General features: G+C 48.8%; 6 protein-coding genes across 6 annotated transcripts; 3 read left to right on the top strand and 3 right to left on the bottom strand.

The window, feature by feature from the left end:
• Window positions 1–2,182: 2,182 nt before the first annotated feature.
• CCOS01_13408 (endoglucanase B) lies at window positions 2,183–4,138 on the bottom strand (the record flags this gene model as incomplete). The annotated part of the gene is made up of 4 exons (XM_060461554.1): window positions 2,183–2,316; window positions 2,372–3,217; window positions 3,295–3,795; window positions 3,889–4,138. The coding sequence occupies 4 exons, from the start codon at window positions 4,136–4,138 to the stop codon at window positions 2,183–2,185; spliced, it is 1,731 nt and encodes a 576-aa protein (XP_060307982.1).
• A 1,126-nt stretch (window positions 4,139–5,264) lies between these two features.
• CCOS01_13407 (uncharacterized protein) lies at window positions 5,265–6,626 on the bottom strand (the record flags this gene model as incomplete). Its single annotated transcript, XM_060461553.1, has 1 exon — window positions 5,265–6,626. One exon carries the CDS (start codon window positions 6,624–6,626, stop codon window positions 5,265–5,267), a length of 1,362 nt encoding a protein of 453 aa, XP_060307981.1.
• Window positions 6,627–8,077: 1,451 nt separating this feature from the next.
• CCOS01_13406 (uncharacterized protein) lies at window positions 8,078–9,294 on the bottom strand (the record flags this gene model as incomplete). The annotated part of the gene is made up of 3 exons (XM_060461552.1): window positions 8,078–8,369; window positions 8,500–8,987; window positions 9,058–9,294. The coding sequence occupies 3 exons, from the start codon at window positions 9,292–9,294 to the stop codon at window positions 8,078–8,080; spliced, it is 1,017 nt and encodes a 338-aa protein (XP_060307980.1).
• A 1,397-nt stretch (window positions 9,295–10,691) lies between these two features.
• On the top strand, window positions 10,692–12,662 carry CCOS01_13405 (uncharacterized protein; the record flags this gene model as incomplete). The annotated part of the gene is made up of 4 exons (XM_060461551.1): window positions 10,692–10,749; window positions 10,830–11,650; window positions 11,708–11,821; window positions 11,877–12,662. The coding sequence occupies 4 exons, from the start codon at window positions 10,692–10,694 to the stop codon at window positions 12,660–12,662; spliced, it is 1,779 nt and encodes a 592-aa protein (XP_060307979.1).
• An 877-nt stretch (window positions 12,663–13,539) lies between these two features.
• On the top strand, window positions 13,540–17,830 carry CCOS01_13404 (uncharacterized protein; the record flags this gene model as incomplete). The annotated part of the gene is made up of 5 exons (XM_060461550.1): window positions 13,540–13,576; window positions 13,640–13,778; window positions 13,846–14,103; window positions 14,158–14,795; window positions 14,853–17,830. The coding sequence occupies 5 exons, from the start codon at window positions 13,540–13,542 to the stop codon at window positions 17,828–17,830; spliced, it is 4,050 nt and encodes a 1,349-aa protein (XP_060307978.1).
• Window positions 17,831–18,743: 913 nt separating this feature from the next.
• Window positions 18,744–19,447, top strand: CCOS01_13403 (thioredoxin; the record flags this gene model as incomplete). Its single annotated transcript, XM_060461549.1, has 3 exons — window positions 18,744–18,856; window positions 18,975–19,079; window positions 19,153–19,447. The coding sequence occupies 3 exons, from the start codon at window positions 18,744–18,746 to the stop codon at window positions 19,445–19,447; spliced, it is 513 nt and encodes a 170-aa protein (XP_060307977.1).
• Between the last annotated feature and the right edge of the window lie 963 nt (window positions 19,448–20,410).

The raw sequence follows: 20,410 nt of genomic DNA, 5'->3' as shown, positions 1-20,410 counted from the left end.
TGGGCGCTGCTACGGTGGGCTTTGCTTGGTCCATTCAGGCAGCTGACCTCTCTTCCCTCCAGTAAGCCATAAGTCATACAGGACAGGTCGCTCACCACCCTACTTAAGATAAGTTATGCCGGTTTGTCTGTGTCTGATATACGTGACCAGAGAATATCATATACCGGTACTTACACAGAATTAATCTTATTAAAGAATACTTAATAAGTAACTAGTTAATATCAATAATGTAGCTAATGAGCAAGCTATTTAGTGAGGAAAGCTGCTTACTTTTTAATTATATTTCAAAGAGCAGTCTTTAACTAATAATTTAAAAGTTTATTAATAATTATTACACAAGGTTAAACTTATATGTTCTATAACTAATTTAGATTCATCTTTAAATTAGAAATTAATTAACTCAAGAGTTATAATTATTAGTTATTTAATATATTTAAATAATTATAAGAAGCATCTATATAATAAGATTAGTGTTTTAAAAATGTTGATAAGATAATATAAAGAGTTAATATAATTATATAGAGTTTTAAAGAATTAATATACTTAACTTTACTTAGCCTAAAAAACTATCTACGTTAATATAAATAAATAAAGGTATTCTAAATATACGCTCTTGTTTTTAATTAATCAACTCATTGTTTTTTAAAATCTCTATTTAATTATAATATAAGCTTGTGAAATTATCTTTATATAACTACGTTAATATATTAAATATTAAGTTGTCTTATTATAAATACTTTTTTATATTTCTTTTCCTCTTTAAAACTATACTTATATTCTTTTATTTATAGATCTTAATAAGTTAACTAAGAAACACTTTAAATTATAAGGTTATGCGATATTATATCGTTAAAGAACAGAATGACTAAAATTTATAGATTATGCGTACCCAGCCCAGTTCCTGCTTTTCTTTAAATATATTACCAACACATTTTATCTAATTAGAAGTAGAAGGCAGTCGAGACGAACAAAGTCACTGAATTATATTGACGTTTAGTACATTATTACAGGGCCGAATTCCCATCTCTACTGGATACACTCCCGGCTCTCATGTGCCTTGCCCTTAAGACAACGTCCGAATCGCCCCTGTCTGTTGGCCTGTCACATCGCATCCCTTACCCCTCTTTTCCCCAGCTTCAAGTCCCTTGAAATAAATTCCCAATGCCCAAAATCCCGCTTTCTCGGGGTAAATAATCCACGAAACCTGTCAGCTGGGACTCATATACCTGTCATCACCTTCACATATCCCACCTTCCCCGCTCCAATCTGCCGGGAAGAGGGTGTGAAAAGATTGCTCCTTAATCTCGCTAGGTTCTTCTAATTCTATGATCGGGACGAAAGAGTCCGAGGCGTGGTTCTCTAGCTAGCAGCGTACGTATTCATCGGTTCAGGTGTGGGCGAGGCACCCGAAGGAAACTCGCAGCTTTGGGAAGCCCTGCTAAGTTTGACGGCCAGTATCAGGCACTTCAAGAGCTTTAACGGCGACACGATCTCCTTGCTTTACGTCTTTCCTGGCGGTTTTGGTACAGCGCCGGTCATCTACGCAGTTTTGATTGCCTCAGGACCACGACAGACATACTCATTGAGGTCGGCCTCCTGCGCCGAACTTCCAGCAACTGGGAAGGATCGTTCCCGGATTGGTATGTGAGCATTCAACTTAAGGCATTGTGAAAGGGGGAAGGTGACCCACAGCTGAAAGTTCGGGCAGCTCTATGTTCTGTAGAATATGAGACCCAATGTTGCAGCCATCCATTCTACGTACGTATTGATGCATGCAACAGTGCCATGGAAAGTCAGACATATCTCAATGTAATAGTCGTAGAGCAAGTTTGAAAGGTACGGTTTAGCCTTCACATATTCTCAGACAACAGAATCGTGGGCACATGTAGGTGAATGAGGTAGGAAACCTTGGACGGACGCTTGCGCAGTGCAGAAGAAACCTACAAATCGCCCACTACTAGCATGCAGATGACATGGGTGCTGAGATACAGAATGTTCACTTGGAACTGGAGTTATGATCTAGTCGAGTCCATTGAATTGAGAAACCTTAATCCATCATACGAGGACCTCGGTTGCCTTGGCTATGTGCTGTCATCCATGATGTACCACTAAGAATATTTACAAAGCTCTTGTTTCTCTCTTCCATTTGATAACAAGAGTAAGAAGCCCGATAGTAGTTCTGTCAAACGTACAAAGTGAAGTTAGCATAGTTGCCCAGAACGCGAGGGTACGACTCCAGCATAAAGGTTGTTGTCATGCCCGATTGAATGGCGGCGGATACAGCAGCCGTAGCAATTGTGACTCCCTGCTGGCCCCCTACTGAAGTTAGTAGACTTCCTGGACGGAACGTGCTTCGAGTCAGAGAACTCACAACTCCAGCCCCAACCACTGCCAAGTGTTGTTCTCCCCCGCTGCAGAGGCGGCAACACCACAGTCCATTCGTCCATTAACGGTGTGCCATCGCTCTTAAAAGCTGCTACTGTCGCGGGCTTCCCGGCGCTGTTCCAATTCACTTCTACGTCGATGTTACTAGCCGAAGTCGCCGTAGTGCTGGACAACGGGAGCGTGGGCGTATCCCACTGCACGACTTGGATCGGGATGCTCGGCGCGCTGGCAAAAGAAACCAACAACGTGGTCTTGATGCCCGGAGGGCCGGCAACATCGAAGTAGTGGGACAGGAATGATACAGATAGCGTGATATCAGTCTCGTTGACGGTGTAGTCCGAATTCAGCGTGAGGCTGGCCCCGTCCGCCGTGGTAATGGACTTGACGGAGTCTCCGTTGAATGTGAAGGAGAGGGATACGCTCTCGACAGCGGTTCCGACCTTGTGAAAAACAAACGCCGAGCTGAATTGACTAGTCGCCGTAGTGTCCAGGGTTGAGTCGGGAAGAGCGTTGAGATTGCCAGCTAAAGCATTGAAATGAAGGTTGAGGCCGGTTACGTCGTACCAGGTGTGTGAACTGCGATCCAAGAGATCGTTGCCGGTATCCCACACAATTGGAGCAAAGTCGTATTTTCTGGAGAGTCGTCCGATGATATCGTAGTATCTCCATCGTGCTGCAGGCTCCGAATGTACCGGACTCACGAGCCACTCGCCAACAACAATCGGGACGTCAGTGAAGTTGTCGCGGAGCTGACTAAAATCGGTCTCGAATGCGGCAAGGTCGACACTAGAGCCCCATATGGTTTTTCCCCATGCGGCTGACGTAAAATCATCTAGTTGATCCATGTCAGACAGTGCTTGCCTTTGTAGCATAGTACACAAATAAAGGCGCAGACCGGTGATGACTTACAAGGGTTGTAGTAATGCACCTGGAGGGCCCAGGGATTCGTGTACTTCGAGTCAGGCGGCTCAAACCAGAGGCTTGTCCGAACGATATCCTGGCCGGGCCCACTTAGTGTAACGACACGCTTTGAATTAAATCCGCCGGCGTCGTTGATTGCTTGAAGAAATATGTTATTCAGCTTGTTCTGCTCGGCCGCAATCTCGGCTGTGTCTCCAGGAGCCTCATTAAGTGGTTCAAATGCCACGAGGGATGAGGTACAGGCGAGTTTGGTACCAATTTGGTACCAGAGCCTGTAGAACTTCTCCTCTATCATGCTATAATTAGCGTTTGCTACTGTCAGATCCGCCCAAAAGTGCGAGTCGTGGTGAACATTAATGATGACATAGAGGTCCCGAGACGTGGCCATGTCGACGACGTTAGCAACTCGTTGGAGCCATTCAGGATCTACTGTCCAATCAGGAGAGTCTCCCTGGTCTGAAAAGCCGATGAAATGGTTCATCCAAGTGACTGTTATGATTAATAAGGTACATTGTGTCTTTAAGCATATGCTAACAAGAGGCGGGTGTCGCCCTACAGGAGGGCTGGCTGTCAAGAACATACCTGGGATGCGGACGCTGTTGAAACCGAAAGCCTTCACATCATCAAAGGTTCCTGCAACCACTGGTACGTTGTTCCAGCTGTCTTCATTCGGGAAAGCATCGAGGGTGTTCCCTAAATTCCATCCGGGCTGAAGCTTAGCAGTAAACTCAGATGCTGAGATGGGTTGAAAATCTCCTGAACATTGAGAGATCACGTTGTTAACCTGATAGAACCATAACAAAGTAGCACAAAGACCCTGAAGCCGCGCCATGGTTTCCGCTCCATGAAGAGGGGGAGACCCAAGGCTAATCGACTCGATTGTAGATCGGTATCCGAAACTGGGGTAAGATTTCAAGCCTGGAGTAAGCTGGCCTTCGCTATAGCCTCTTTATTCCTTCATACGAGGACGATAAGAAGAGACCGAATGAAAATATCTCAAGTTTATGTATCCAGATGGCTCGAATAGCAGCTCTGTCAACCGGCAATATTCTGGGCTAGGAGTCCTCGTGACCTTCTTACGCGGAGCTACCCCGCCTACGCCCCGGTGGCAGATGTGCCGAGCAGATCCTAGATTTAGTCCACGAACCCTGACACGGCGACATGTCTGCGGAGGATATAGATCTGCCGAGCGTGTTAAAGTAGTGGGTCTACATCGCCGGGAGTCTTCGTACTAACACGATCTTCCTAGCCCCTAGATACCTTATTATCAAAGCAAAACAAAATTCAGTAAAGGTTTAAAGGTTTATAGTAGAGTTCTAATAAAATCGTAGTCATGATATTTAACTAACTAATACCGAGATTAATATTTATCTTCTTAAATTATTATTAAAATAATTAATCGTTATTGATAACTATAGTTGTTCTATCAATTAACATTCGTAACTAATATCAAAAACCTAACTATATCATCTAAACTTAAGAACAAACTTTAGTTATAATAATACATGACTTGATCTCATTCTTTTTAGATCATTCTTCTAGTACTATAACTCTATACCTAAACAAATAAATCTAAGGTCTACCCTAAAAGCTCACCATTAGTATATCCTTCTTCTTATTACTTTAAAATGAAATAGAGCGCGATTTATTAACATTTAATAGCTATAATATAGAACAGGTACAGACGTCGATCCGTACTTAATCTAAGCATAACTCATCAGGCTTTTACAAGTATTATATACTTATTAGTACTTTAAGCTATTGGCATAGTGTGTATGCTCTTACGGAGTACTAGCCCTAGGGTGAAAAAAATAATCAATATTTTTCTACTAACTTAGGTGTGTATATAGTATCCAGGTATAGTAGGAGGAAGGGAAGCTCATGAAGAGCAGCCGGGGTAGAGCCTCTGCTGACTGATGTTACTTGGCAAGCAGGTGAGACAGCGGTGCTCGGCTCTGTTACTCAAACTGCCACCAGTCAAAGTTCAACAGATAGTCGGTTCCCTCTCCGGTAAAGCTGAAGTAGAGATCATGACTACCTTCAGCGCCGGTGATAGGGCATGTCACGGTCGTCCATGATTGCCATCCACCAGTGCCCGTAACAGCGCAAGTGCCGATGAGGGTCCCATCAAAGCTGTCAAGGCGTATCTCAATGTGACCACCGGCGGTTGCGGATGATACATTAGCAGTAAACTTTGCCGCTCCGTTCCCGAATTCGACGCCCTTGACTTTGATGTAGTCGCCATCGTTGATGAAGCCAATAGCCATACCACCTTCGCTGCAGACTTCCACCTCAATGCCCTGAGACCAAGCAATCAATTCTGCCTCTTGTCTTTCAAAAGCGTTTACGCCCTTTCTTTGAGCCGGGCCTTCAGCAGTCATCTTCATCTCTGGGATAGATCCATTGGACAGGTAGCGAAAGCTCTCGACCGCAACAGATCGAGTAAACCCACCTCCACCTGGTAAAGCGCCGTTGTGGTAGAAGAAGTATGAGATGTCGCTGAAATCAACTACACCAGGATGGTTTGTAAAGCTGCCGCCCTTCGAGGGCATGACAATGCCTTGATAAGTCCATGGCCCCGTGATGGTAGGTCCCGTGCTGTAACGAATATCCTCCTGACAACAAACAGCTGCATAGATCATGTAGTAGAGATCTCCTCGTTTGTAGGCCCAGGGACCTTCTTCAAAGGCTGTAGGACGCCCTGTAGTGTCATTCCGAGCGCCGAACCCATCAACCGTAAGCTCGACCTTTGTAATGTCGCCGCTGTATGAGATCATGTCTTCGTTGAGCTTGACATACCACAAATCCGGGTTGCCCCAGAACATGTAGGCTTGTCCGTCATCGTCAATGAACACGGTGGGGTCAATTTGGCCATTGGCGAGAAGAGGGCCACCGATAGCATCGACAAATGGGCCAGTGACACTGTCGCTGACACCAACGCCGATGGACATGAGCCCCTCGCGACTGGTCACCGGAACGTAGAAGTAGTACTTCCCATTCCGGCCGATGACCTGGCCGGCCCAGGCATTGGCACTGGCCCAAGAAAATGTGCTGATATTCATGGGGCTGCCATGATGTTGCCAGTTGACCATGTCCGCCGAGGAGAAGAGAAGCCACTCTCTCATGTCGAAGTTTGTTGAGCCATCCTCGTCGTGGCCAGTAAAAAGATAGACTCGGTCATTGACAACCAGAGGAGCAGGATCCGCAGTGTAGGACGTTTGAACAATAGGGTTGTCAGCTTGCACCGTGCCGAAACTGCAAAGAAGGACCGAAGAAAGCAGCAGAGCGTGCTTCAAACACCAGCTGTGGGGATTCGTCATCACGAAGAAGTATTTTCCAGTGATGGAATGTTTCCAGTGCGATTGTCCTCGAAAGAGTGATGGCATTCGCAAGTTGATCTGATAAACTGAAGGTAGTGTGATGTTGAGTTACGAGTCCAAAGACTATTGATAAAGTATATTTTCCTGCGTAATATATACAATTCTGATTGCAACTTTTAGAATTATCCATCGTACGACTAGAGCCTGCAAGATTCTATCTGATAGAAATGTTATACCAGAAGTATGGTGTAACATAAGTATTTCTCCGTCCACCTGCACTACGCCGGGTGCGGATAAAATTCACAATTACCAACCGCATCAATCGGATCCTACCGTTACTGCGGGTACCACGAGGTCGCACCGATATGCGGAAGAGGCGACGGTATTGGTCTCGGCAGACCAGCAGCGAAGGGCACGCTGCAGATCTTCGGAAGCTTTTTTTCACGGAAAAGGCTCAAGTCTATTTCTCTACCCACTTGAACACAAATAATACTGGGCCTTGTTAATAACCGACATTAGAGGTACCCTCATGTGACCAGTTGTCACATATTTACCTACCTTGCCCACTCCAGCCACCTCAATTACTAGAGCTCGTCCCCTACAGTCATTGCCTCATGACGAATCGTTTCAGTCTCGGGATAGACGCCGAAAAAGCATTCACAATGCAAAGCCAGTAGCGTTTCCTCGCATGTGTCTAGCCAGTCTACATGGCACATACTATGACTTGAACCCGAACGCCTTGGTAGGATGTAGAAGAAGGCCGAGTAGGTAGATCATGGGTCCGTTTAGCAAAACCTGAGCTGCAATGTAACCTTGGATTTTTGTAACCCCTCTTGAGTCTCTCGATTTCGGTAAGACCATTTCGGTTTTGTAATCGGCAGCCCCAAAGGACAATCAATGAGGCTTGGCGATGTCGTGTCTCTACCCTGGCTTGATCACCAACGAGACATTGGGGGTTGGAGATGAAAATTGATCGTGGCTTTGCAGCATCAGAGCCTTCGATGAAGGCCCTGTTTATATCATAGAAGTATTCATACTTCTGCTTCTAAGTCAAAATTACGACTGCCACATTATTTTCCGAGGCTCAAGGGTGCGCGTAGATGGATGTGGAGAGCCAACGCCTCTCAAAGTATTTTGCCCGCTTGATTACAATCAAATCCAGTCTATTATCAAAGTGGGTCCATCCATAGTTTTCGTGATCAGAGTCGCTCTCATTCTCTATTTGGTGGGCGTTTGTGGGCTTCCGTAGTTGAGGTTGATGTTGTTAGAGCCTAGATGTCATATTCGTAGTCCAGCTGCAAGCTCGCTGCTTCGCTTTCGCTGCCTGGACCTTGCTTTTGAAAGCAACGGAAATTTTTGTCCAAGTGATAATAGTCTCACCTTGAGGTAGGTTGAAGACAAAACATCAAGCTCAACATTAGAGTGATTATATTATGAGGCTCGGGAATACTTCAGGTAGAGCCCGTCTCTGCAGCATCTTGTGACCGCTTGCGAGCACTGTTTTCGACCTTGATCTCGATTGTTTTAGTGATCCCTGAGGTGATAGTATAATCAATCATGCCAAAATCGCGGGTACTCCTGTCGGAGCCGTCGCTCACGTTCTCTGGCGGGAAGAGCGACGATCGGCTTGTTCCGGACTCCCTTCGAACCTGTAAATTTACTCTCTTTCCACCGCTCCATACGGAGGCGACTTGTGTTCCATTGTCTCCAGCTGAAGGCAGACGCTCTTGACTTGAGTTTCGCCTATTCGCAAGCCGAAAAGAAGAATTCTCATGAGTCGTTTGCTCATGCACAAGACGGGATGCCAGGATGTCAATGCTGCAACGGAAATTAGTCCTTCAAATCAACTAAGTCAATGAACAGTAAAGCTTACAAGATCATCACCGGAAACATACACTCAAGTGTGTAAACAAATCTGTCGATCTGGCCTGCCACTGTCCGGGCTTGCTGAACCGCGGGCTGAAAAAAGTAGGTGACTGCTCTCGTGACTCCGATCAATGCCAGGATGGCAAGGCGGATCTCTGTGCTTCGCATCAAATGCTGAAAGAGAGTCGGCGCGATTGATGCCCCTTGCGATATTGACTTTGCCGCCGCAAACTTGCGCAGGAGGAAGAAAGCGCTGAGACACTCAAGCACAGCTAAGGATGAGAAATAGCCAACATGGAGACCGTTGATGGTCGGCATTAGATCAGACTCTCCGTTCACGAGTATCTTCACCCGGGAAACCAGTATCATCATCCTGAGAACAAAGATGGCCCCTATCACTATCCAGAAAAGAGTCATGAAAATGATACGGTCGCGGCTGCGCAGAACGCGGGTGAGAATAGCATAGCTGTAGAATGAAATGCCTGCTTCTTGAATCTGAAGTTAAATTAGATTGAAGTCTATCCATTTGAGCCTTTACTGAAAAGAAAATGCAAACGCGGCATACCATCCACATGACATCCGCAACACCAGACGCAACCGCCGTATTCAAGATGGGGTAGTCTGCATAGAAGCTGTAATAACATAACCCATTTGCGATAGAGCCTGCGACAGAAACAACAATAGGTATAAGTGATACGGGCGAGAAGGCCGTGATGCCCGCAATGATGAAGCCAAAAAGTGTGTTGGCCACGCCGATAGTGCTCAAGATGGCCCAGCTTGTCTCGAAGTAAACGATGGCCATCGCGGCGCCTTGGGTTGCAGGCGCATATGCAACTTCGCAGGGTCAAAGCTTTCACATCACGGCCTCCACATTTGTCTTATACACTTTTTGATGCGCGACGGGCGCAGTCAGGAACATAGAACGCCCGCTACGCCCCCCCCTTCTTACTGCAGAAAGCTGAATCTGTTACGTAGACACCATTTCCGGATCCTTCTCTTGCGCTCCAATGGTTCCCTTCCGAGCCACATCTTGGATTTGTGGCTGGCATCAGGATTCGACGCGCGCCAATGAGCATTGCGGAGGGCTTGGACTAATACCGGTTTGTGGGGTGAAAGCTGGGGTAGACATGAATGATCGCCTAGAACATGCGCCTATTTCCCCAGCTTTTGTCCGCTCAACGGCTTGATTGGTTCCCCGGTGATTGTCATCATTGCCATCACTGCAAGGTCGTATCACCACCGTTGAAGCCGGTGGGATATATCTTTCCCCGCCTGCGGCCTTCAAATGAGAAACTTTTCACGCCTTCTCTACTCGATTATACAGTCGCACAGTTGCCTGAGGCCTTGTTGACGTCCCTAAAACGTATACCATGTCCCTCCAGATCCATGCCCATGCATGTTGGATCACACGAGAGATGGTTCACGCGTGTCTGGCAGTTTTGCGCTAGACAAGTTACATACAACCTTGGAGACAGGAAGGGAATAGCGAGACCATTATACCCAGAATCTTGCAGGTTGAGTGGCAGCCAACAGAGGTTGGTCAGACGACTCTTTGACCTTTTGTGTAAGCATGGACGTCTTCTAGAAAGAGGTTTAGGCAACCGATCGAGGACTCCTTTCCCCTCCTGCGGGCACACCTTCCCAGCAAGGGTTGAGTGGCCGTCATCTTGCGTGCCTCAATACCAATGAGGGTAATGATCGTAACTTTTCAGCTTGACGGGCGCCCCGAGAGGATATTTGCCGGAGCAAGAGAAGCGGTTAATATCACATCCTTGTCTACAAGACTCTGAAACGTCAAGTTGCACCTGCTTTAACCTCACAACGTAGTCGTACAGGTACGCCTCGTCTTCTGAAATTGGCGGGGTAGAGATCAAGCAATCCGAATTGGGCCGCTTCTTCCTGCATGATGCATCTTAGCCACATGTTTCCCACATGGCAATAATATCGGCACGCGATTTCCTGCAGATCCTTTTACCGGTGAGGTTCGCATAGAAGACTTTTCGAAGAAGGTTATTGCCATCGCTTACGCACCACACTCTTCCGCCATCTTCCCCGAAGACAGATACTTTAAATTGTGCTTGAGGTCAGCTCGAGCTGCGCCACTTTCCGACGGCTGTGTTTGAATACAAGACACACTCTCATCAATACATCTATGATTGACTTCTCTTCCGACAAGAAATCATCCTCACATCATACAGCATGCTGCTCTTTACAAAGCCTATGCCTCCAAAGATCAGGAAGAAGAGAGCAAGGACAGGTACGTAGTCACACGGGTACCGAAGACGGGATGGAACATATAGCTGACAGTGTCGACATATAGGTTGCTCTAGTTGGTAGGTGATCTCATGCCTTGGCTGATTGGTAGCTGCTCACACCTCCCCAGCAAAGAAGCGAGAAAAAAGTGCTGCGAGCGGAAGCCTCGATGCACACGCTGCACCGAGAGAGGGTTGGAGTGCATCTACAACCCTGTCGAGCCACGTCGCAGCAAACATGCCAACGGGATAGCCTCGAAGACTCCCCGTAGTGTTTCTCCAACGCAACATTTTAAATCGAGACGATCTTTAGAGGCTGTCTCAGATGGCGGCTTCACTGAACCTCCAAGGGATGCTCACTCTACATCAAGCCACTCACCCCCTGAGACACCAGAATGGGCCAGCTTCAGCCAATTCGACTTCTGTGACAAGCCAGTTGATCAGCTCGCAAATTTTGATCGAGAGAGCGATTCATTGAGTAGCTCACGGTTCGACTTTGTCCCGCTTAACGCAGAGTTATCCCAGCCCAGCACCATCGACATCGCGTCTCTGCTGTCTGGCCTCGAAATACCGCAACCGTCATTCTCAAACCTTACAGACTGCGCCCACGAAAGGAAACTCATTCATCATTTCTCTAGTGTTCTTTCTCATTTGATCGTCTTCACGGAAGAGCCAGACAATCTTTTTCAGGGTTTCATTCTGCCTCTATGCTCCGATAACTCGCCCGTCCTGCACGCCATGTGTGCCTTCGCCAAGGGACATCTTGAGTATATGGGCGTGCAAGACTCCAAACATTCTTCAAACTACAGAGTTCTTGCTGCTGAGGGTGTTTTTCAACTTGTGCAGCAGAACTGCCGACAGGAAGAGGTTTTGGCGGCAACCATGCTGCTCGTGTACTACGAATCCGTGAGCATTTTTCCCTCAACAGTCCTTCATGGAAAGATCAATGCTAACTAGTAAAAGCTCACCTTAACAGGAGCAACCAATATGGTTCTTGAGCACCTGAGAAGTGCCTTCCTTGTGCTGAGTTCGATTCCGATGTCCAAGAAGACACGCAGTATCTTGTTTCTTGAAAAGGTACGTGTGCTGACTTCCAAGGTCTCTCTGGAGCCAAGACTAATTTAACGAAAAGGCTTTCCAATTTTACGACGTGATCACTGCCCTTTCTTTAGGACGTAGTCCAGTCTCTACTGTACCTGCAACCGAGCATGTCTACTCCATGGCATCACCTTCGTCCAAGTCGGCTCAAAACGGCCCCGTTGATCCACTTCTCGGTATGACTGGCAATCTGTGGCCAGTTCTTTACCGTCTCAGCACTCTCAAATCCCTGAAAGGGGACTTGGACGGCGCAGTCTCCAACAACCAACCAGCCAAAGCCGCCGTTCTTCTGATGGAGTACGAATCCACGGTCAAAGCAGTCCAAAAGGCTCTCCAAGATTGGGCACCTCCAGTGCAGTCAGACGAGGACTTTGAGCCCTTTTGTGATTCAGATTCCCAGGGTGCGTTCCGCGCCATGGTCCACAACTCCATGGCATATCGTCACGGTGCTTTGGTATACCTTAACCGGTCGATCCACGACCACCCAGTCGACCATCCTGCGGTTCAGGAAAACTGCCATCTTACCCTAGAGAACTGCGTTGCGGTCATCGCATCTGGTGGACCGGTCAATGCACTCCTCTGGCCTTTGTTCGTAGCAGCCTGCGAAGCTATCACGGATCAGGACCGGGGCCTCGCAAGGTACGCCTTCATTGAAATCGAACGTAGGCAGGGCATGATCAATATCGAGAGAGCTCGTGCAGTTGTCCTTCATCAGTGGGCTGCTGCGACGTCGGGAAAATCCAACGGCGGCTGCAATACGGGGGCTGAAGCGTGGAGGGAGGTTGCCGGGAGTATGGGAATGACAATTATTTTCGGTTAGATCGGGTACTTAAAAGGGGGCACAAGGATACAGGACACTCGTTTCTTTTCATAATTACCTGTTTGTAGACACCATAATCACTAGACCCTAATTTGTACTCAGACGCCATAGGCATAGCTAATTCAACGGACACTATGAAAGAACTGCACACGGCTCTTGGGCACAAATGCTTAGCCTAGATATTGTTGATGATGGCTCTCCACAGTCGTGACCCAATTGAGCGGCACCCGTGCAACCCCGGTCCGGGCCTTTGTGGGTCGATACCGTAGCGGGACTTGGGACCGGGCCGCACACTAGATCCCGTTAGCCACGGACGGCCCTTCTGTGTTTGCCTGCAAAGCTGGACCAAGGAGTGAAGAAGATCGGGGAGTTTTCCTGCCATCCAACCTACTTGGTCCTGAGCTCTCAACGCCAGAAATTGACTAATGCGTCTTCTTAACAGGGCAACCTAGGCGCCCGAAATGTCTCGGCGCTTAGCCACCCCCATTGATCTGCCTCTTGACCAACCCCTGTAATCCAATGGCGTACGTCTAACCTGAGATGAGTCTCCACTACAACGTCAAGGCAACATCGTGCAGGCCTCCGATTCACACCCTCTCGACTCGTCTAACGGCCCGCGCCTAGTGCGGGTGGTGGTATGATCCGCCTCTCATAGACGAGCGCATACGCTCGTTGGCTTTGAAGCCTCGCCATGATTGGTTTGTCTTTCCCAGAAATGGTCCATTTTCATGCGGTCACGAGGTGTTCAAGTGGCCTTCTTGGGTCCCTCTTGAAAGGGCTTGAAGGTATGTATGACGAGCGCAGTCCCAACCTTTTTTAGACGCAGGTGACCGTTGTCCTACTCTTGCTGCTCAATCTGTGGTGCAACCAGGCAAAGATGGACATTGAAAGGCCTGTCCGGCTTCTCTCTTTGGGTAAGTTTTCCAGTTCATACCAGTTATCCCTATGATTATCGACTAATATACGCGCCATGATAGATGGCGGGGGTATCCGCGGGCTCTCCTCCATCTTGATTCTGAAAGATTTGATGCGTCATGTGAATCAAGATCGTGATCCCAATAGCCAGCTTCAACCTTGGCAAGTCTTCGATCTCATCGGGGGTACAAGTACTGGCGGGTGAGCATACAGTCTGCACCTATCTAGATGGCTCAGAATCGTGCAGTCTGACGGGTGTTTCCCATAGCATTATTGCTATAATGCTAGGATGTCTTCGCATGACGGTCGACGAATGTGAAGAGGCGTACATTCGTCTTGCAAAAACAATTTTCAAGCCGAAACGATGGAAATACAACGCCTTCAGCCGTGGGGTCGACTTCTTCTCCGCTAGTGAACGCTACGATTCATCCAAGTTGGAAAGTGTTGTCAAAGAAATCATCAAAGCACGGACGGGCAGCGACAAGACACCCCTCAGTAATTTTACTGAGGATGGTTTCGGCAAAGTGTAAGAGGATGCGAGACTCGCACCCGCCGGAAGCTTGAGCTGACAATGAAAAAGATTCGTTACCACGGTTCAGACAGATGACAATGAGCTGCTTTTGCTGCGCTCGTATGAAACGAGGCAAGAACTCGACAAACACTCCAAACAGTTTCAGCTGTGGGAAGCCCTCCGCGCCACATCAGCTGCCACAACGTACTTTAAAGAATACCGTCGTGGCAATGCCGGTTATCTAGACGGAGCGTTGAAAAGCAACAACCCCATTTTCCAAGTCCGTCAAGAAGCTCGAGACCAGTGGCCGGATAGGGAGGCTTTCTTAATCAGTATCGGAACGGGCACCAAGCCGTCGGTCCCTCTCAGGGGGAACCTTATACACCTAGCAAGAACACTGACCAAGCTAGTCACTGAAACCGAGGAAACCTGGAATCGGTTCAAGGGGTCACATAAGGAAATGTTGAAAGACAGTCTCCTATTTCGCTACAGCGTCCCCGAACTTGGAGGCGTGGACCTGGGAAACCACAAGTTGATGGGCATGGTCCGCACGAATACGGAACGCCATCTACGAGAAGCAGCAACAGAGAAATACGTCACAGCATGTGCCAAGAAGATTGTGGAAATTGAGTCGGGTGAATATGCAAAACCTCACACGGGGAAGGCTTCGGCACTGCGTTTAGAGGACCTTTCAGACTCCGAGAAGAGTGAGTTCCAAATTCTCCGAACTTGCCTAAAGTAACCTGACACTAAATCAACGACAGATTGCTTGCGGAGTCTCCATGCAACCAGCGGGGACTACGAAAGCCAGAGGATCGGTATTGAGAGGCCTGTCCCAGGGACCTGTCAATGGTTTTTGCGTCACCCAAAATTCACCGATTGGGTGCAAAGCAAGTCGTCTTCTCTTCTCTGGGTAACGGCAAATCCTGGATGCGGCAAATCGGTGCTCTCCAGCTTCCTCGTGGACGCCCTAAGCCAGGACAAAAACCAGTCCATCGTGTGCTCCTTCTTCTTCAAAGCTGGTGTCGACAGTCGCCGAGACTCCCACCAGGCCCTCTGCGTCTTGCTTCATCAGCTCTTCGTCGCCGCCCCGGAACTGGTCAACGTAGCGATGGAGGGTTATTCTAGCAAGGACAAGTTGTCTTTCACCAAGGATCTTGAAGCGCTCTGGGCGGTGTTTCACACCTCTGCCAGCCGTCTCCACGATCGCAAGATCATCTGCATCGTCGACGCCCTAGATGAGTGCTCCGATGAGTCTAGGAATCGCTTCATCAGCCAGCTCGTCGGGTCGTTCTCAACCAGCAACTCCGAGAAACCTGTCGGCAACCTAAAGTTCCTTGTAACAAGTCGGCCGTGGCCCAGCATTGAGAGCCGCTTCCGTAACTTGCTTTCAATCCGGTTGCGAGGGGAGAATGAATCATCGTCGCTGTCCAAAGACGTGGAAAGAGTTGTCGAGCATCGTGTGCGGGAGCTCAAAATGTCGTCCGCGCTCTCCGAGGATGCTAGCACAATGGTCATCAAAGCTCTGACCGAAGGGGCAGATCGTACGTTCCTGTGGGTATCACTGGTTTTCGATGCCATTGAGCGACTTCAGTCGCGGAAACTCAGTTCCATTAAGAAATCCCTGAGTTCCTTACCAGGCGACCTTGATCAGCTTTACGAGAGTGCCTGGGCAGCCTTTGCCGACCACGAAGCCTCACATAAGTTACTCGGAATCATATTAGCTGCCAATCGTCCTCTAAAGCTAGAAGAGGTCAATATCCTTCTTGGTTTCGAGGAACATATTACTTCTTTGGAAGATCTCGAACGAGAGCTCGAGCCTGACGCAGAATATACGATCAAGCAGCTAGGAGGATTCTTCATCAGAATCATTGACTCTACAGTATTTCTAGTGCACCAAACTGCACGCGAATTTCTGCTTGGCTCTAGAGCAGACGCTACGAGACAGAAGGGGAGAGCAAGGATCGGACTGGCGTTGGCAGAGTCTCACTTGGGCGGAAGTTGCGTCAGACTCCTCGCGCTCGATGGACTACCGACGAGACCCAGTCTACCGATGGAATGTGAGGAGCGAGTCGCCTCGAACAAAACTTTCATGGCAGACTTGCCTTGCTGGGTCAGAAGCTTTTACATGTACGCTTCAAAGCACTGGGCAAGACACCTCAGAGGTAACTCGTTGCCCGAGTCCAAGTCCAGCATTGGTCTAAGCGTGAAAACGATTTGCGATTCTTCGAAGCCACTTTTTCGTGGCTGGTGGTATTTCTACGCTGAAAGAGATTTCTTTTATGCTGGAAATGTGTGGGAAGGCTACGCGGGTCGTCATCATGCGCACTACACGACAATGAGGCACGACTTTGTCGCCACGCGAGGGTTGCTTGAGGCGGGCACGTCCAACGTTGAGCAACGCGACGCAAATGACAACGATGTTCTGTACAAATCATGCGAAGGAGTGTACAGGCCCGTGTATCAGGTTCGCTGGATTCTCCGTCAATACAGTCATGCAATTCTTCAACTTCACAAGTCTTTGGCGATCGCGTCTGAGTGGGGAAGAATGGAAGTCATCAACTTGTTGCTGGCAACTGGGATGGATATCAATCCAGCAGTTCAAGGCCCCCCAACGAGTACTTGGTCCCTCACGCAGTCTGCTATCCACAGCACGTCTGCTCTCAAATACCTCTTGGAGCGGGGGTTGATCGTTCAAAGGGAGGATTTTGGGTATGCTGCTCGCTGGGGGCACAATGAGGCATTGGAGATTCTAGTGCTTCACAATGCTGGAGAAGAGGACAGCCATGAAAACCTCATGGAAGCCTTGATACAAGCAACAAAAGAAGGATATCCGCGGTGTCGTGCGGTGGCTTTGAAGTATCTCCCCAAGGACGCCGCTACAGAGATGGATCCATCAGTGGGGTTTTTGGAAGCCGCATATCGTAATGACTCCTCGGCCATCAAGGAACTACTTGACGAAGGGGCAAAGGACAGCAGAGAGGTTCTATGTCTTTGCTGCTCTATCGGTTACCCAGCGATGGCGAAACTTTTCCTAATTGCCATTGTCCATACCCAAAAGGTCCTCGAGGAGGCTTTGTTGGCCTTTTATGATACCCAGACAGGGACTGAGCTCAAGACTTTCTACCTCAAGGTTGTGGAAAAAACGGCAGGCTCTGGACGGAAACTGTACGATGGATTCATACACGTGCCACACTTCGGTTCCACTTTTGAAGAGAATGTCGAGCTACTTCTACTACTCGCAGCCAAAGGAGTCCGTTTACCTCGACGCAGGTTTGTTGAAGCAGTAGCTTTAGTCATCGCCACGGATGAGAGGTTTAGCCTTTGGCTCCTGATGACCATGGATAGACTTCAGGATGATTCGGATCTCTCAGCTAGGGACTTTCTGCCATTTATGTGCTTCTGGGGAAAGGCCGATTTGGTACGAACGGTGATCTCGGGAGTGACGCTGGACGATATCAGAAAGAAAAATGAGGCAGGCGTAACTCTTTTGATGATCGCCACCGCATCGGGGGATTTGGCCACGGTGAAACTACTTCTGGAGAGAGGAGCGGATCCAGACCAAGAATGCCGACTGGAGGCAACTCGGTCAGATATGACAGACTGTGGGTTGGAGCTGGTTGATCTCCTGTCTGGTGTAGCCAAAGGCCTCGACCGCGAAACCCTCGATGGCTCGCCACGCTTGCTGGCCCGGGACCTGGGATACACTAGCATTGCTGAATTGTTCAGTACGTGGCGATGATTGAAAGGCGTTTTGGGGACAGCTTGAAGTTGGAAATCGGTCGAAGATGGCTTTGTGTAATTGTTTGCTGCCGCTGCGCCTTGACTAAGGTACAATGCGGCTTTGTCATGCAGGAGTAGGGCGTTGCACGTTGTGATCTGCAACGGGACTCGGTACTAGGTAGCAAGGATTATTCAGCCTCAGAAGACGGCATCGCACCAGGTTCGGCAAAGGATGAACTAACTAGATGGGGGCGACGGGTCACCGAGTAATCGCCGTCTTCCCAGGATCGAATGCCCGACCTGGGGTCAATCAGCAAGGCAATGGGCCAAAAGGCGCAATTTGTAACGAGAGACCTATCGGTGTTTTAAGGCAATCTGGAAGGTGCGTTGTGAAATCATCGCGGGCAGCGACAGCCGAGCTGACTGCCACGCGACGGCCGAGCCGTTACCTCCTCGCCTGAGGTATTACAGCAGGGGAAGAAAATGGAAGGGGCAGCGACCCGGAGGGGTACCTACAGGAAGCAGACCCGAGATAACAGTACTTGTGATTGTATGGGAACTACTGCTTGAACACAAGTATATGTGTATCTGGTGCCCCGCGGATGGACGCATCTCGCGTCATCGATCCCCTGTACCCCTGACAAATCAAAGAAGGAAATTTACTAGCAGCGTCCATGTCGCTACTCGCTACCTTAGGTACCGTACTCCGTACTCCGTACCTTACCGGTAACGCGCATTCCACACAACTGGGAAGCACCAAATCCGAGCTCCCCTTCCCGTTTCTCAGGTCTGCTCCCGTCAACTTCTGCTGCATTACACTATCAGACAGTCGCCCATTGCTTGCCCAACCACACGCGTTCCTCCCCCCCTCCGAGGTATATAGTTTGATTTCCTCCCACGTCACCGCCCAAGTGCCCCTCCTACCATCCCACATGTCTACCAGACTCTTCCGCCCTTTTCAACGCATCGCGACATCTTCACTTTCTACCACATATCGAACCTTCCACTCTACATCGCCCAACATGGTTGTTCACAACGTCCGCAAGTAAGTGTCAGCCTACCCGTCCACGCTTCTATCCCGGCCTTCAACCTGCATACTCCATACGACACTAGGATTTGCCACAACTTTGGACATGATGCTGACCACTTTGTCCATGATTCAGCGCCGAGGAGTGGAAGGCGACCCTCAAGGACAACGACGTTGTCCTCCTTGATTGCTTTGCCACCTGGTGCGGTCCTTGCAAGGCTATTGCCCCCATCCTGGCCCAGTAAGTAACAAACCTTCCGAGTTGCCAAAATTGCTACGTGAACCAGTCTCTGACCGCCACCCTTCTCCCACAGGGAATCCGAGAAGCCGGAGAATCAGGGCATTCACTTTGTCAAGATCGATGTCGACGAGGTCCCCGACGTGAGCCAAGAGCTCGGCATCCGTGCCATGCCTACCTTCATGTTCTTTAAGAAGCAGGAGAAGGACCAGGAAATCGTCGGCGCCAACCCCCCCGCCCTCAAGAAGGCCATTGCAACTACCGCCGAAGGCCCAGAGGCTCAGGCCGTACTGGAGGCCAAGGTGAAGGCCAAGGCCGATGCCCCCGCCGAATCAACTGAGGAGGTCAAGCAGGAGGTCAAGCAGGAGTAGGAAATGAACGCGCATGCATTAAGAAGAGGAGGCAGAAAATAAGGCGGCTACCAAGTGCCGAGCCTGTCCATAATTCAAGATACCAAACAAGAAAAAAGGATATAACAATTAGTTACTTGCAAGATGTCTAGGCTGAGAATTGTGCTGCTGCACCTTTTAGCCATGCACTGTCCAGCCCCGGCCACTCGGCTATGCTGTCACGGTGTCACGCAGAACCACATACGCAAACGCTGCTGCACTCTGGTACACATGGACGTGACTGCTCTATTGTCCCAGCATATTGATATGAGAATCTGACGCAGACGTTGTTATTCTTCTCAAGGACTCTCTTATACATGATTGTATTGCAGTGGACCCTTTCCTCGGGAATCAGCCTCTAGAATGGCTGCGCAAAACATCTGACCGCCTACAGTGTCTCTCTGTTTGAAGCGCGGCAGCGTATCTATTTCAATGTTCACTAATTTGTCATAGGGATGGCGGACGTGTAGCGGAATTCATCGGCTCTTGGCGGTCGGTTTCCGCTTTACGGCCGGGATGTGACTCAAAAATTGAAATAAAAAAAAATTATAGGAAAGGTCCTGACCGATGGGCCCCGCGCCGGTTTTCGGCTCGGCGTGGGCGGGGACACTTGCCCGCGGGGAGGGGGCGCCCTGTATCGACAATATGGTGTCAATTGGAAGATAAACATGGCGCGATAGTGTGAGTACATGTAGAAGCGAGTTACCAAAAGGCGTTGATTGACATGTTTAAAGCTTCAAGTTCGCTCCCTTGATTGTTCTATAGTATTCTGAAGCTGAGCATATCTACAGTGCCCAATTACGTTCAAAGATAAAGAAGCCTGCAACCAACAATACCTTCACCAAGGTACTTACTTATATATATACCTATACATCTCGACTCACCGACTTTGCTTGAAAGATAATCGGAGCATTCTGAGTTGATAGCTTATATCGCGACAAGAAC

This window comes from Colletotrichum costaricense (assembly GCF_030867565.1).
Source record: "Colletotrichum costaricense strain IMI 309622 chromosome Unknown Scaffold_17.1, whole genome shotgun sequence".
Taxonomy (NCBI): domain Eukaryota; kingdom Fungi; phylum Ascomycota; class Sordariomycetes; order Glomerellales; family Glomerellaceae; genus Colletotrichum; species Colletotrichum costaricense.
The sequence above is the reverse complement of the archived record's forward strand: the minus strand, read 5'-3'. Positions and strand labels throughout refer to the sequence as shown.